We start from the raw sequence: 16973 nt of genomic DNA, 5'->3' as shown, positions 1-16973 counted from the left end.
TATATTTGCCTTTACAAACAAGCTGTAGGTTTGCTGATAAATGAAATTGGATATTGGAAGTTGAAAGAAGCAATGGGGGAAACCCATGAATTACATAGGAATTAAAAATTAAAAGGGAGGGTTATACATTAGAGGGGAATCTCAGGTATCAGGTGTTCTGGGAAGTCTGTGCCTCTCAAGTACCTCAGCCAGTGGGGAAGGAGAGAGGGAAATGCAGCTGGGAAATTGGGATAAAAAGGGAGGCTGCATCCTCCAAAAATTTGAGAGTCTCCAGGGTAATGCTCTTTATTTGAATAAAGTAAAAGGACTCCTCTGTCTCCTTTCTAGACATAAACCTCTGGTGTTTGTGCCTTATTTTTCCTGACATTCCATGCCTATTACTGGCTTATGTGGTGACTGCCCCATAGAAGAGAGGGAGAGAGAAGAACCTCTAAGCCATAAAACTGTCTGGAGATAATGAAACCACCTGAGCAAAGTGCAAAAGGACACTGGAGGTTGAACAGGAACTAGATATGCTGGGTGAAGCAGTGTGAGGCTGAAAGAGCTTTTGGTGATGACCCCTGTGAGAGCCTGGGTGCTCAGTTAGGAGGAGTATTAGGTCTTAAGAATAGTTTAAGCTCTGCCTGTGGAACTCAGTCACTTCCAAAGCAGGTGTCCTTAATTTGGAGGGGATTCCCCTTCACCTGTGATATTAAGGGTATCAATTAAAGGAAAACTTGCCTTTTCCATTATTTAAGGTTTAATTGAGGAAAAATACCCCTTTTTCCAACACTTGAAGTATTTAAACAGAGGGTGAAAGGGCAGAAAATGAGAGAATAAATTGTGGGAAACGTGAGGTAAAAAAGGGAAGGAAATGTGAGGTGAAAAAAGGATGAAAAACATTAAGAGGGAAAGGGTGGGAAATGTGAGATAATTAACACTCATGCATTAATTAGCTGGGAATTTATGAACACACCTGTGCAACAAAGGAGAGATATTGTCTTGCTTTTTGAGAAAAAATCTGGCAGAATCAGTCCCAGAAAGGTTTTCAGGTCTGAAAGTTCACAGTCTTGAAAGAAAGCCAACTTGGGTATGTCTAAGAATTGCCTTGCTTTTTATAGGCAAGTTCTTCTTGAAAGGGATTCTGTATTAGCATCATAAAAAAATCCAGGTTCTGAAATGAGAAAGGAGAACCACTAATGCATGTAGGGGAACCTAATCAAAAAGCAAGACAATATCTCATTTGTTGCACCAAGGTGTTAATAAATTCCCAATTAATTTATGCTTGAGCACCTAGGTACTTCCTGCATAAGTGCCTAGTTAATTTATCCATCAACATCCAACTAAATCTGCCCTCCACATGCTTCTGGGAGGACTTCCATGATCTTCCCAGGCACAGAGGTGAGGGTAACAGGTTGGCAGTCACCAGGACCCTCCTTTCTACCCTTTTTAACAATGGGGACAAATTTCCCTTTTCCCAGTTCCCTGGGACTTCAGCTGATTGCCATGACTTTTCAAAGTGTTGTAGCTGATTGGGGATTCCACAGAATCCCAGCTTGGGCAGGTGCCTGTGGTGTCCTGTTGGCAGGAGCAGGATTCTGCAGCTTTTTGGGATGACCTACATGGAATGCAGTGAGTTTATCATGTACATTAGAACTTTAAAAGGCTCACATTAAGTGTGCAAGGGAGAGCAAGTCTGTTTTACATTACTGGGAGTGGTGGGGCATTTCTACAGGTGATGATATCTTACAGGATAAGTTGCCTGTCATTTATAGAATAAAAAAAATGTCACTCCTAAATTCATGTTTACGGCGCACAGAAAAGCTGACCTAACTCTTCAACACAGTGACACAGAGACAATTCTGTGCTCACCAGGAGCAAAATGTATTTTAAAATTCCTCCCCATCATTCTCTTCTTCGAAGGAGTCAGTTCCCACTTCTTCATAGTCCTTTTCCAGGGCAGCCAGGTCCTCTCGGGCCTCTGCAAACTCTCCCTCCTCCATTCCTTCACCCACGTACCAGTGCACGAAAGCTCTCTTGGCGTACATCAGGTCAAACTTGTGGTCCAGCCTGGCCCAAGCCTCAGCAATGGCCGTGGTGTTGCTCAGCATGCAGACTGCCCTCTGCACCTGGGCCAGGTCTCCACCAGGAACCACCGTGGGAGGCTGGTAGTTGATCCCAACCTGGAGACAGGGAACGGCAGGAGAAGGAGGCAGAGAGATGGAGAAATGTGACTAAAAAAAAGTTACAGATGCTGAGGTAGGCAAATGCCATTATAAAAGGCAAAGAGTGTGGCACACACTCACTTTAATATCTGTACTGCTCTGCTGTTTAATGTACACTGATGAGTTTGCAGTTTCATCAAGATACTCTGCAGAAACTAACATAAAAAGTTGGTTCCCAGTTTAAAGCTTTCATTGTTGAAGGAGCTGTTCGTATCACAAATATTTTTCCACTTTTAATGTCTGTATTATTGTTGAAAATATGTTTCCCAACACTCCTGTGTAATATTTCTAGGTGAACTAAGAGAACCCCTAGTATCAGCATTTTATTTATTAATTTTATCCATTTTGGTATTCCCTCAATTTTAGGTTGTGCCTCAGAGGCAATGCTCATTGGCTGTTCCAAAGGTCAGGTCTGAAACTGAAACTTCTTTAAATTTTAATTTTTAATACACACTTTGAATTTCCAGTTATTTAAATATGTGAGAGTCTGTGTCACTGGGATGTCCAAAGAAGAAAAGGCACATTTTATATAAATGCATCCTTCTTACATTCATTGGGAAATACTTATATTCCCCCATGTTCAGGGGAAAAGAGACAAGTTTTCTGTGTCCAAAGGAGAAAAGGCACATTTTATATAAATGCATCCTTCTTACATTCATTGGGAAATACCTATATTTCCCCTATGTGCAGGGGGAAATAAACAAGTTTTCTGTATCCAAAGCAGAAAAGGCACATTTTATATAAATGCATCCTTCTTACATTCATTGGGAAATACTTATATTCCCCCATTTTCTGGGGGAAATAAACAAGTTTTCTATGTCCAAATGAGGAAAGGCACATTTTATATAAACGCATCCTTCTTACATTCATTGGGAAATACCTATATTTCCCCTGTGTTCAGGGGGAAATGAACAAGATTTCTATGTCCAAAGGAGAAAAGGCACATTTTATATAAATGCATCCCTCATACGTTCATTGGGAAATATCTATATTCATGTTCAGGGGAAACAGGAGAAATAAACAAATTTCCTACTAGACTGAGCGGGAAATATCTATATTCACGTTCAGAGGAAACAGCAGAAACAGACAATTTTTCTACTAGACCGAGCCTGCCCTTTAAACACAGAAGAGAAGCTGGTGGCAGCCCTGCTCACCTTGAAGCCTGTTGGGCACCAGTCGACGAACTGGACGCTTCTCTTGGTCTTGATGGCGGCGATGGCCACGTTGACGTCCTTGGGCACCACGTCGCCGCGGTACAGCATGCAGCACGCCATGTACTTGCCGTGCCTGGGGTCGCACTTCACCATCTGGTTGCTGGGCTCGAAGCAGGCGCTGGTGATCTCGGCCACGGAGAGCTGCTCGTGGTGGGCCCTGTCGGAGGAGATGATGGGCGCGTAGGTGACCAGCGGGAAGTGGATGCGCGGGTAGGGCACCAGGTTGGTCTGGAACTCTGTCAGGTCCACGTTCAGGGCGCCGTCGAAGCGCAGCGAGGCCGTGATGGAGGACACGATCTGGCTGATGAGGCGGTTCAGGTTGGTGTAGGTGGGGCGCTCGATGGCCAGGCTGCGGCGGCAGATGTCGTAGATGGCCTCGTTGTCCACCATGAAGGCGCAGTCCGAGTGCTCCAGCGTGGTGTGCGTGGTCAGGATGGAGTTGTAGGGCTCCACCACGGCCGTGGAGACCTGAGGGGCTGGGTAGATGGCAAACTCCAGTTTGGACTTCTTCCCGTAATCCACGGAGAGGCGTTCCATCAGCAGGGAGGTGAAGCCAGAGCCGGTGCCGCCACCGAAGCTGTGGAAGATCAGGAATCCTTGCAGCCCAGAGCAGGCATCGGTCTAGAAAGCAAAAGGGAAAGTGAAACAGCAGGGGCTGAAAAAGGTGGAAATGACTGCTATGTGAGCTTATCCTGAGCTGAAGGAGCGAGCAGTCACAGGCAGTGTACAGCATTGATTTCATGTCAAGTTTTCCTGGTGATAATTCCAACCTTTGCTTCCCTCACCATCTCAGCTTATGACACAGGGACCTGCCCAGGCCTCTCTCTCTCTGAACTTCACACTGCTCTAGCTAAAACCAGCAATGTACAACTGCATAATCCACCCTTCAGTCTCAGTATTGGTGCTGTAGGGCTGTGCTGCTAATTAAAAATTACATATTCAGAACCACTTTATAAAAACACCTGGAGGCATGCAGCTGAGAAGTGAACTGCTGGGCTTCTCTCTTCCAAGATATCATCTGTATGACTTGCAATCTCTTTTCTGAAACTTAGGCATCATTTGCAATTAACAAGCTGTTATTTCTGCCCTTCTTCCTTCTGCAGAGCCCAAACTGCTGTTTTTTCAGAACTACTGGGACTTACCAGCTTGCGGACACGATCCAGCACCATATCAATGCTTTCCTTGCCAATGGTGTAGTGGCCACGGGCATAGTTGTTGGCTGCATCTTCCTTCCCAGTGATCAGCTGTTCTGGATGGAAAAGTTCCCTGAAGGTGCCAGCCCGTACTTCATCTGAAGAAGAAAGAAAAAATTCACAGATATGCTCCAGTGCCAACAAATCCTGGTTGTTGCTGGCACCAATGCATGCTCTCAGTCACAGGAGCTCATGATGCCAAAAGACAGATGCTGATGGAGAAGGGAAATGTCTCCAGAGCATTTCTCTATTGTGCATTTGATTGATTTGTGGTGCATCCTCAATCCAGCCACTTATCTTCTTATGAGCTTGTCAGTGATAAGTACAGTCTGCACCCACAAGCCCCCAGGAAAAAAAAAAAAAGTGTGAAGAAATTTAGGTGTCCCAATTTTTAGACATTCTTCTGTTATTGGAGGGAGGCACTCAGGCTCCCACTTTGAATCCAAACTGAAGAAAAGCAGAATTTGAATGGCAAAAATATCACGATAAACAAACCTGAAAGTTAAATATTGATGCAAAGAGAAGTTGTGCACCACATGTACCAGCTATGAAACTGCTGGGGATCCTTCTGTTCCTGTGTTTGTAACACTTGTGACAGAATCTGGCATCCTATGTCACAAAAAAATTAATTTTATGCTACCTGGTGGTAGCCCAAGGTACAAAGAGCTGCTTTGTGCCAGTGGCACACCATGGTGATATGAGGAAAAGCAATCTCATCTCCATTTTGCATTTTATTTCTGTACTGACCTACCACAGTTGGTTCCAAGTCCACCATGACAGCCCGTGGCACGTGCTTCCCAGTGGCTGTTTCGTTGAAAAATGTGGTGAAAGAGTCGTCAGAGCTGAGTTTGTCGGGCAGGTCCTTGAAGGTGCCATCAGGCTGGATGCCATGCTCCAGGCAGAAGAGCTCCCAGCAGGCGTTCCCTATCTGCACTCCAGCCTGGCCCACGTGCACAGAGATGCACTCACGCTGAGGGGAGGGAGAAAAGGCAGGCTCAGGAAAAACAGTGTACCTCAGCTCTCCTTGTTCCTTGTATTGCTTCTCCAAAAAAATCAGTGAGCTGTCACTGTCAGCTGGTCATTTGGTTGTTCAGCCCCACCACACAATGAGACTGCACATGCCACAGACTGAGACAATTCTTTATAAAATTGAGATCTCTGTGCTCTACTATAAAACAGGGAAAAAGTTCAGTTACACAAACCCCACCTTTCTTCCTGGACTGGCCCTGCTGAGGAGCACATCCAGTTTGGTTTATTTTTACTCCTGGCTGGAACCTGACACAGCCATGTGGCATCCTTCACCCTTATGTAACCCAAGGCAGGTGATGTCTTTTGATCCTTCTACCCTCTGACAGCAGGCTAGCATGGTGTAGTGGTTTAGACTTGTTAATTTTAATATACTTATTTTGTTGTTGTGAGATAGGATTAGGAGTAAAAGTAAGATAGGTTTAAAACTTAAAGAGTGTAAATAAAAATTTTATTAACAACATAGAGGAATAATAAATTTAGAATAAAACTTTTAGACCACCCCTTCTTTCCTCTCCTACATTTACTCCTGTAAATCCCTTCTCTAAGTACCAATTAACACAAAACCAGCACACATGGAAACTTGGAAGAGCTGCTTTCCCCTGAGGAAATTATTTCAGATTTTCTTGGCTGAAACAAATGTTCCTTCCAGCTCCTGAGCAGATATTAATTTTATATCATGGGTCCATTGCTTGTCAGGCAGTGCCATTGCAGTATAGTGTATTTGCATGATTTTCAGCATTGTTTCTGTGGCAGCCAGGAAGAGAAAACTGTGTAACACCAGGCTAAAGTAGGCAGGAGTCAACTGCTCCAAAACCCTCTACAATTAAAAGTACAGGAGCATGAAATGGTGCTGGATTTCATAAGTTCACAAACAGAATTATAAGGCAAATACTTCTGGGTTAGTCCCAACAATTGCAACACTGGGTGTAGTGGAAGGCATTGTGTTGAGGAGAGAGTGGTTTCAGGCATGTGAATTTTTTCAGATTTGGTTTCTTATCTGAAGCAATTAAAGCTGCCTGAGTTTTGGTTTTGTGATCTCCAGGGTCCTGTCTATGCTAGGGAGCAAAAAAAAAAAAAAGCCAGCACTGAACACTTGACTGTGATCTCCTGTGCTGATTGATAATTCAAAAAAACTGGCACAGTTTTGGCTTAGGCCAATTAACATTTTTCCAGACAATGCTTGGGCACCATGCAGAAAACAATCAATTGTCAGGAATGGTTTCCAGTGAGCAGCTCACTGACCACTGCCAGGCTTTGGAGAGGGAAGGAGAATTGAGATGTCCTGCTATGAAGGAGGCCTGGCTTTAAGGGCAGAGGATGCTTCCCACTCATTCTTGTTTTGTAATATTGCATTTAGAGATAAACAATGGCTCTATTGGATTTGACCAGTTAATTTACTTTATAAATTAAATTCTGTAACTGCTTGCCCAGCAAAATCATTCTGTGACCTGAGAATGAAATGTATCCTCCACAAGAAATAAGTTTTCAGTCACAGTGTGTGACCACCAACATCTCTGGACCAGTGTTCTCTTCACAAATTGGCACATATTTGTGTTTAGGAAACATAACTGAAGACATTTTTTCAGAAGCAACTAGAATTTCAAAAGTCATCACTGGCCCAACAAGTCATCCCCAGAAGTCCAAATGAACACCAAAGCTCAATTTAAATCTTTCAATCAATGAAATAAATTATTTCTGTTCAGTACTAATTTCTAAGCTGCTGACTCTGCAAATGCATGTACTCCCAAGTGCTCTTGCACAAGCCAGTTTTTCTCAACTGAGTTGTGCAAAAGTCTCTGAGTTATTTGAGTGACAATGGGGCTTCATAAGTCAGTGTGCTGCAATCTGGAGGATTACTCAGGAGACACCAAAGGCCTATTTGGGCTTAGAAAATTCAATTAATGCTGACTTTCCACAGGGCAGGCTCTTGCCTTTTCTTTCAAATCCCAGGGTGGATCTGTGAGGCTGGCAGCAAGGAAAAATAAGGAAAAAGAAGGCAAGGAAAAATATTTCTTTCCATTTCAAACACAGCAATGAGGCCAGCTGGCTTTTAGAAAGAATATCTTTTAAAGCAAAACTACAATTACAAGTCAAGCAATATTTTAAACCTAAAGAGCTGCTTTCCTCACTTCTTCAGGTCTGTAGAGGAATTGGTCTGGTTTTTACAGACAGAACAAGTGAATGCTGCCTTAGGAAGTTAATATTGTAAAGTTTTGTATAGGACTGTAGTTGAAGACTTTCCAGGTTGAGTTTTCAGCTGCTCTAGTTTGAAATCCTGCTTTTTGAGCCATTTCATCTTCTCCTACCCCAGCAGTAATTTGGAAACTCTGCCAAAGAGAGGACAGTGAAAAAGAGATTTCTGATTTTGCATAGCAAACAGCATTAAAATAGATGCCAGACTTTTAGCAGGGAAGAGAGTGGCCCTTCTTCAGAGTCACAGACGGAGTAAACTGATCTTTACATGATATTTTAATTTGGAGTCTATTCCAAACTCATGTTTCACATCCCACCACTAATGTACCAGGACTGGTCTAACAAAGAAAAGGTAGAAAGGACCAGATCCTTTGTGAAACTAAACCTGGGACAGCTTTGACTCTTAAAAAAACAAAGCTGGCTCCAGGATTTAGTGGAAAAGGCAGAGTTTAGTCTTTCAGCAGCCCCACAGACATGCTCACTTCCCTGGGTCTGGGAAGCCTGTGGGGGTATTTTGCCTGTGAAATGGGCTGGCAGAAAGTTCTTCCTCTGCACCAAAATTAGACTCAGTGCTAGAGATATACTGGGGTACAAGGTAAAATGGATTTTTTTAACATTCTAAGAGGTTTTGAGAGATTTCTACAAATTTATAACAAACCCCCAAGACTTATAAAAAAAGGCATTTTGTCACTTAATTAAACACATGCATATATAAAAGGATTCTTGGACTCCAGAAACACATATAGCTATGGACAGTATAGCCATTGAGGCCAAATTAATTTAAAACAGACACAAGGGAAAGTAACTTTTTTCAGTTTATTTATAAAAAAAAAATTACCTCATATGAAAACGAACTGGTGTTGAGAAAATGTGGTCACAACAGAAAGTACCAAACAGCTAAGACTCCACATCTAATTTATCTTATAATTCCACTCATTAGGGACTCTCTGAAGAAAACCTAATGCTGTAATGCTTCAGTGAGATTTTCTGCACTGCCTTCCCACCTTCTTATGTGGTAAGTGGTGTGTGAGGTGAGGGTTTTGTGGCAAAACCTACTGATAACAGCAGCACAGCCCTCACCCACAGCCCCCCCAGCCCCCCTTACCGTGGTGCTCCCACATCCCCCTTACCATGGTGTCTCCAGAGGTGTTTCCCCCCTTTGGGATCCCTGGTCTGTGCTGGAGCCTGGCTCTGGGCTGCAGGGCAGCAGGCACCTGCTGCTGAGCTTCAGTGTCACAGTGCTGGGGGAAGAGGTCACCCTGCTGCTCCAACACCCTCCTGTGCAAATCCACCCACTCAGAGACACCCCAGGCTTCAAACTCAGCCAGCCAGGCTTGGCATGCTGGTTATTTGGAGTGTGGCCATGTAACACTCTGCTTTCTCACACCTCAGGAATTTCCATCACCTGCAGCACACACACCATTAGTGCAGCCAGCTCCACTCTGCTGCTTCTGAACAGGTTCACCCCTGGAAAGCAGCAGCTTCTGTCACCAGAGAAATCCTCCTGTTTGCAACCCCTAGGTAACAAAGAGGAAGGCACACTTATTTCCTTGAATCTGTGCTATGTATCCCCAGACTTTGTAAATGTGCTGTTTATGATGCTGTTTAATCAAATAGACAACTCCTAAAATGTAGGTTGGCCTACTCTGACATTATGATATTAATAGATTTTTTTTGGCAACCAGCATAGAAGTATCTTCTTTAACACCTACATTTTAACAGTGAGAAGTAGTTCATACTCATTTTTATAAACTCACTTTGGTATAGTCTTCATTTTGCTGTTCTTTACATAAATCTGCAAATCATGACTCTTTTGGCTGGGAAAACCTACAGAGCCATAATTTCTGGAGCCATAATTGTTTTTTAACAAAGAATTTCCATGATGATTTCCACCTGCTGCTTTGTTTAAGCTGAATCTCAAAGTTCTTCAGAAAACCATCAGATCATTGCTTTGAGACTAAGGAATAGGTTTGCCCTAGTGTGTTCCTCTTGCAGTGGAAGTGGGAACATTCCAGACAAGCTCTGGTGCTCTGGACAATCTGAAATATTAATCCTCACAGCTTTAGAGAATTAGGAAAAAGTCTCACTTTGAGCAGTCCACCACCCAAAACCTCTTAGGCACACTTTGACTCAATGTATCAGATCTAGCAACCAAGAGCTCTGAAACAGGTTTGTGAATTACTAAATTATTTGCAATTTAGTCCTTTGTGGCATTTTCTCTGCCAGTGGGAGCCCACAGAGACATGAGGCAGATATGGCCTGGACCTGGATTCTTGGAAAGCAAGTCATCTTGATGGATGCTGGCATTCAACCTCTGTGGGCAGGTGGTGAGTTGCCTAAACCTAAAGCCTTTTTCTCTAATTAAAGATAGACACATCTCTGAAAATGGCATTTTTGAATAATCCAGAACTCAGAAGTGCTGTTGCACTGGTTTAACCCCAGCTGGCAGCTGAGCACTGGATCAGAACAGTAAGAGAGAACCTATTGAGGCACAGTTTAACACACAAAGCAGAAGTTGTGCACACAAGCAGAGCAAACCAAGGAGTGGATTCACAATTCCCATGGTGTTCAAACACAACCAGGACAGCAGGGCTCCATCACTGGCTCAGAAAGACAAACATCATCACTCTGAATGTCTTCCCCTTTCTCCTTCTTCCCCCAACTCAATATGCTGGGCAAATATGCTGGAGATTGAAATACATCAAGAGGCAAATGAAGGACAGTTAAATGCTTTCTATCCTCTACTGGATGTACATCACTCCCTCCCTGATGGGAGGTAAGTTAATAGGTTGGTTACTTACAACAGCATCAGAATCATGAGCTTATTTATTATTTATGGGGTTATTTTAGACCATTGCTGTGCCATTTTACAAAGCAGTGCACTCTTATTAAGTCCTGAGGTGATCACACAAAATCCTCCTTTAATTTGGGACACAAGCCTTTTCATTTCCCACACATAATACCTTCCTCAGAAAGTGAATGAGGATTTAAACACTTTCCGTGTGTTCCCTGTCTAACTGTTTTCTGTCAGTCTATTGCCACCTGCTGGGAGAACCAGCAGCATCTCTTTTCAGGATTTCTGAACTTCCCAAGACTAGTAATTAAGTACTTGTGTAACACTGCTACATTGATAAAATACTGGTTTTCAGGCATTACTCCTGAAACAGAGAACTCTGTTACATATTTTTACTTCTTATTTGTAGAGTTTTCTCTCCTAGTACAGTAAGGTCAGTACTGTAGTTAGTTCTAATTTAAAGATACACTCATCTAATAATGATGAATATCAGGTACTTTATTCTGGGTAGTATTGGTCTTGGCCATCCCAAAATGTAGACTTACACCCTACCAACAGCATCAGTGGATTAGTTCTCATCAGATTCATACAGAAGACATCCTCTACTTAATTCAAATCTGCTGAAACTATGAAACAATGTGAAACAATTCTGGAAAACTCTGATATACTTTCTAGTGAGTGTATCAATACAATAAACACCTTTTTTTTTTTTTATATATACTCAGTCACAGCACAAATAAGCAACTCTACAAAGAGGTAAATCAGTAGTCACTTTATTATAAAAATTAGATACTACAGTTTTAGTATTAATTGCAAAAAACCCTGATAGCTTGTTTATACCTTCTTGCTCCCTCATGATGAATTAAAAACAATATAAATTCTAAATCAGTTGTGCTCCAATAAAGTCAAGGTTCCCAACATACACTTAAAATAAAGTTGAATGTTAAAAGTCCTGGTAAATGACACTTAACAGCATTCCAAAAACTATGTATGGCCTGCTGAAACCACTGGTCCCAACCATCCTCCAAAACAGCATCTCTGCCATCCAGCTAAAAATGATGCCAGGAGACTACAGCAAAAAGTGTTCATTACCTTCATTACCTTTGATAAGAATTTGAACTGACTTCAGAGTGAAGTTTGCCATTTCCTTAACTGGCTTACAAAAGATTTAACCTGAGGCCTTGCAATGCAGGGGGCAGAAGACTCATCCTGGTCATTTTTTGGAAGAGCTCAGCTCCAGACAGAGCTTCTGTGTTTCATTCTACCTGATTTCACATCAGGTGTTGGTTTCAGTGCTGTAATTCCACTTACACTTGGGTTACAGGAACCATTCAGCAACATCAAAGGCTGCTCTCTGCGTGTGCAGAGTATATAAGAAATTACTCTTTTATATGGAGAAGCACTAAGTGCTACTTAACCTGGTGTAGAGTCCTGGCAGAGACAAAAACTTTGGGGAGGGATATGGGATTGGTTTGAGCTTTAAAAACTCTTGAGACAACTAGGCAAGGTCATTACTGCACTCATGAATAACCTGCCTGAGTTTGTGTGACAATAATGCTGGAGTGTAGCTCTTCTTGGGGTAATTTAAGATGAAACAGACAACTACTTTTAGTAGTGAAGGTTAGATTGTTTGCAAAGTGCCCCAGCAGGCAGCAAAGCAGCAGGTGACACAGTCTGAGGGTACCAACAGGCCCAGGGGTGTGAAGAAAACAGGAAAAGCTACTACCTTGGAGTATGGCTATTGCTAGAGACAAAGGGCACTGCTGTGAGACACCACACTGGCATCTGCACTGGCTACTTCTCTCTTTTGGTGTGGTCCCACCAAAAAGGCTGCTCTGACAACTTTTTGTAGTTTGGGCTGCCATCAGTGAGTTCACACCCTTTTGGCACAGCTGCTGAGGATGATGACAGAGGCAAATTTGTCTGTGGCCTCTCACCTTTAACTTGTCCCCTCCAGCACACAGCAGTTTGAAAGCAGTGCTTTGTTAGATCAATGCTCCCTCCTTGGAATTTACCCTTTCTCAATTGATGAGAGATGGATGAATGGATGGAAGAGAAATTAATGTTCTACCTCAAACCTCCAATTTCTGTCTCAAGTGGTCAGAAATGGGGTTGGTCTGGTGACAAATCTGAGTATGTACAATTTTCTTACCACTGATCTGGGGGAGGTCTTGTGATGTCAAAGAAGTATCTCTTTCTATGAAAAATAAACTTTTGTTCTGAATGACAGAGCATTGCTAAAGGACTCCCACCTAACCCAGGACTTTGGATACTGGGGACTTGGGGAGCAATTCTAGATATACAGAGAGACTTTTTGACATCTACACAAACAAAGCAAGAGGTAGGGAAAGAGTAAAACAAAGCAACCACTTCAGTTGTTCAACTTAAGACAAAAACATAGAATATAATTTTAAAAAATAAGTCTATTTCCTTACCACTACCACCACCAAGTGCTTCTAAGAATGGCTATACATCAGGCAAGCACTAAGTGCTGTAATTTGCATTTAAGAAGAGTAGATACAGCAGAAATGTCTTTGTGGCCCACCCACCTCATCTTTCTGGCTTAAATATGATTAAAATCCAGTGTGCCTGTCCAAAGAGGCAAAAGTCACAAGAGAAATCATGGCTTTCAAAATGCAATAGGCTTTACTTTCTCTGGTGTTTTTCTTCCATGCACTTGTCCTAAGTCCCATGCTGCAGGAACTGGGCTTTTCAGATGTCTTCAGGCAAAACAGAATATTCCCTAACCACTGGTACTCTGTTGCCTTTTACAGTCATGGCTCCAGGAACACTATTGCACTTGTTCAGAGAACTGCTCAGCATTTGCAAGGATGAGAACTTCTTCCATTTTTCATAAATGGCTACACAACTCTCACTCCAGAGACACATCCAAAGCAAACTGTTTGAAAAGGAGGATTCTTATTCAGTTGCAGATATGGAAGGAGTGGCTTTACTCTAGTAAGCAAAATGTCAGGAATACTTGCTGTGGCTTCCAAATTCATTCCCTGTCTGAAGAAATTCCAGGAGTCCACAGGTGGTCATCATTTTCTGGTAAGATCCCCAAAACAAGGTGACTTTCAGTGGAGGAAGACACTTAGTCTCGAATTGGAGGCCTGTGGATTGGAGAAAGCACAGCTGCCCAAGCCTGTCTGAAGAGCTGGACCAGTTTGTAAATGAATGGCAGTGATGTGGGAGAAGCTGCAAAGCAGAACAAAAAGGTAAAACTTAACAGGTAAAATTAACATCCACTAAACATATTAAGAAATAACTACCCCCTACCAGAGCTAATAAAAACCTAGTTCTCTTCCTTCCTTTGCTGAGGAAAAGGCTGAGACTAGGACAGCTCTGCCTCAGAGTCTGTTCCTTGTCTGCTGGAAAGAATTTATAAAAAAACCAGCATTTGTGGAGCTTCACCTTTCTCCATGGACTGTAACTGGAAACATCAGACACACTAAGTTCCTAGTCACCCAGATTTTGTGTCTCTATGAGACATTTACACAGACCTAGTTTATTAAAAGCAACTCATTTCTTCTCCATAACCATAATAGAATTTGAAAAATTGGAAATCTTAATCCTATACCTGGGTCTAATCTCACCACCACCAGGTACAGCAAAAAAGTAGCCAAGAGCATCTTCTTGTAAGGAAGTAAATAGAAGTGGTTTGACATGGACCTCAGTGCTCTACGCAGCAATGTCAACATGGTCAGGAGCTTTTGGGACAGCACTCCTGGAAAACAAGAACAGAAAGGCTGTTAGGGCAAAGTTTAAAAAGCAATCACACAGATACAGACAAAAAGAAACTAAGATACTGGAAGTCTGTCTGCATGAGAGTTGGGTTGGGTTGGGTTTTTAAATAACATGGAACAGAGAAACAGTACAATTTTGTAATACAATTCATTATACTTCATTTTTAGGCATCTACTTTACTACAGTATGATCTTACACCACAGTAGTGCCAGCTTCTGTCCTGGGAGAAATCAAATGATTTACAGTTCTGGAGAAGAATCAGTACTTTAAATGCTAGACAGGCATTGTTCTACTTTGCAACTGTAAATGGAAATGAAGCAAACTGTACACAGAGCCAACAAAACATGCCCTTAAAGGATTGCCAGGTAGTCTTAGTTTTCCTTTTTTACCTTAAAAAAACCCCTCCAAAACCCCTAGAGTGCTTTTGATCCTGGACATTAATTTTCATTTCTTGATGTTGGCAGAGGTGCAAAGGTATGACCAAGTTTTTCATTTCCTGCTGTGATACACAACAGGCCTTTCTCATGGCCTGTTTATCCTTAACACACAGCTAATACCTGCTACCCTTTGCCAGTGAGGGACCAACTCGAAACCAAGCTGCAAAACACGAGCACAAAGAAGAGAGGGAAAGCCCACCCAGAAGAGATTCTGCAGCTGGGTCCTGCTGCTCCTCAGCAGCGGGAGGTGTGTCTTGGCGCCGAGCCCAGCGGGAGCGGCTCTCCAGGACGGTGCCGAGCAGCTGCAGCTGCCGCTGGCTGTCGAGAGAGGGGCAGCCCCGCACCAGCTGCTCCGCGCCCTCCGAGCGCCCCAGCGGCAGCAGCACCTGCGCCAGGTACAGCTCCAGCAGCGGCCCCAGCTCAGGCAGCCTCTGGTTGGACTGGGCTCTCAGCCAGCTGCTGCCCACCTCCAGCATCACCTGCGGCTCCCCCACTCTGCTGTACAGCAGGATGCTGAAATGCAAGGGAGAAATGTGAGAAAACCACAGGTCTTTGTCGAAGCTGAGATCCCTGGCAGCTAGGTCAAGGTATGAGTCAGGGTCTACATCAAAACAGAGCGAATTCTGAGGCAGACAGCAGGTGCATCACCCCTTTTAGACTTGATCACCACAAAGCAATCTTGCAGGCATGCTCCAGCACACATAACATGCCTGTACCAGATCTCACTTACACCAGGCAAAGCAAAAATATCACATAATACCCAAGCCTGGCCTGCTGTTAAACCTAATGCAAGCCCTGTGTGTATATCTGACAGCAACAGACAGAAACTCACCACAGCTCTAGAACTTTTGGAGGCAGATGTTCAGGTTCATGGTAATACTGTAGGACCCAAGACAGAACTTCTCTCCACCGGTTCATCTCGGCCAATGCCTGAATCCCCACAACACAAAGGGAGCATTTCACTTCTGCAAAACTGGTAAGAACAGACACCTAAATAAGTACTTCCTACAACCACATCTCTCCTTGGATCCTTTCCAGCGAGCTTCAGTGCAGCCCAGGTACTCCACAGGTCTCTGGCAGCTGCTTCCCCTCTATTTGTCCCCTGCAAGAAGGCAAATTCGACCCCCGAGGATATGCACTGTGACTGTATCTGAGAGAACGAAGGGAAGGCACACCCCATTTCCCTCAAACGCGCAGAGATAAAACACGTTAATATTGACAGGATAAAATAAAGGATAAGACCCTACAGCTATGTAGGGTCATGGAGCAGCACAGTCAATGTAGGAGGCGCAGTCCAGGAGGGGTGCCTGAACTGCTAGGGCTGCTGAACCGAACTGCCTCACGGATATTTGTTGCCAAATAATTATTATGCTGTTTTTCCACCGCAGAGCGGGGCAGGCATGGCCTGAAGCTCGAAGCCAGCCTGGCGCTGCTGCGGCACGGGGCAGCGAGCGCTTTCACCGCGTCCCCTCCGCCCGCCGCCGGCGCTCGCACCTCTCGGGGCCGGGTTCGGGTTCGGGTTCGGGGCCTGGGCCGGGTTCGGAGCCAGGCCCGGGGCCCAGGCTGTCGCAGCCCGCCTCGCAGCGCTCCAGGGCGGCGGCGAAGTCGCGGTGCAGCACCAGCAGATCCGCCGCCTCCTCCAGCAGCGCGGCCGCCGGGGCCCAGGCGGGCGGCTCGGCCCTCATGGCCGCGCCGGGAGGGCTCTCCCCGGCCCCGCACGGCTCCGCCTCGGCCTCCTCCGCCTCCGGCTGCGGCTCCAGCGCCGCCACCGCCCCCGCCCCCGCCGGGGCCCGGCTCCGCTGCGCTCGGGCAGGCGCCGGAAAGCCGCCGGGAGCGGCGGAAGGGCCGCCCCGGTGAGCGCCCCCGGGCCCGCGGGCCGCCGGGACCTGTAGTCACCGCTGAGGGCGGGCCGGGACAGCGCGGGGCTCGGGGCTGGAGCGGCCCTGACGAGGAAAGGCTGAGGGAGCCGGGTCTGTGCAGCCTTGGGAAGAGAGGGAGCCTCCTTAATGTGCATGAATACCTAAAGGAGGTGCTGAGATACAGGCAGGCTCTGCTCTGTGGTACCAAGCAATAGGGTAAGAGGCAACGCGCAGAAACTGACGCACCAGGGCAGGGGGAAGAACTTTTTTCCTGTGCGGTGACAATGCCCTGGAGCAGATTTC

General features: G+C 44.7%; 2 protein-coding genes across 2 annotated transcripts; both read right to left on the bottom strand.

The window, feature by feature from the left end:
• Positions 1 to 270: 270 nt before the first annotated feature.
• Positions 271 to 9900, bottom strand: TUBA8 (tubulin alpha 8). The gene is made up of 5 exons (XM_056513525.1): positions 8964 to 9900; positions 5359 to 5581; positions 4561 to 4709; positions 3359 to 4039; positions 271 to 2162 (listed from the first exon to the last, which is right to left on the bottom strand). The coding sequence occupies exons 1-5, from the start codon at positions 8964 to 8966 to the stop codon at positions 1869 to 1871; spliced, it is 1350 nt and encodes a 449-aa protein (XP_056369500.1). The 5' UTR covers positions 8967 to 9900; the 3' UTR covers positions 271 to 1868.
• A 1484-nt stretch (positions 9901 to 11384) lies between these two features.
• PEX26 (peroxisomal biogenesis factor 26) lies at positions 11385 to 16650 on the bottom strand. Its single transcript, XM_056481983.1, has 5 exons — positions 16306 to 16650; positions 15644 to 15784; positions 15011 to 15324; positions 14208 to 14354; positions 11385 to 13825 (listed from the first exon to the last, which is right to left on the bottom strand). Exons 1-5 carry the CDS (start codon positions 16494 to 16496, stop codon positions 13722 to 13724), a joined length of 897 nt encoding a protein of 298 aa, XP_056337958.1. The 5' UTR covers positions 16497 to 16650; the 3' UTR covers positions 11385 to 13721.
• Positions 16651 to 16973: the final 323 nt, after the last annotated feature.

Source organism: Oenanthe melanoleuca, chromosome 1A (assembly GCF_029582105.1).
Source record: "Oenanthe melanoleuca isolate GR-GAL-2019-014 chromosome 1A, OMel1.0, whole genome shotgun sequence".
NCBI lineage: Eukaryota > Metazoa > Chordata > Aves > Passeriformes > Muscicapidae > Oenanthe > Oenanthe melanoleuca.
The sequence above is the reverse complement of the archived record's forward strand: the minus strand, read 5'-3'. Positions and strand labels throughout refer to the sequence as shown.

Excerpts from the sequence above, each read along its gene's own strand:
- TUBA8 (XM_056513525.1), bottom strand. Across the intron at positions 4,710-5,358 it reads CTTGGAACCAACTGTGGTAG|ATGAAGTACGGGCTGGCACC; the intron begins GTCAGTACAGAA and ends TTTCTTCTTCAG. Across the intron at positions 4,040-4,560 it reads TGGATCGTGTCCGCAAGCTG|ACCGATGCCTGCTCTGGGCT; the intron begins GTAAGTCCCAGT and ends TTTGCTTTCTAG.
- PEX26 (XM_056481983.1), bottom strand. The coding sequence starts at position 16,496 with ATGAGGGCCGAGCCGCCCGCCTGGGCCCCGGCGGCCGCGCTGCTGGAG. Across the intron at positions 15,325-15,643 it reads CCAAAAGTTCTAGAGCTGTG|CATCCTGCTGTACAGCAGAG; the intron begins GTGAGTTTCTGT and ends CTTGCATTTCAG. Across the intron at positions 14,355-15,010 it reads AGCTGCAGAATCTCTTCTGG|GAGTGCTGTCCCAAAAGCTC; the intron begins GTGGGCTTTCCC and ends CTTGTTTTCCAG.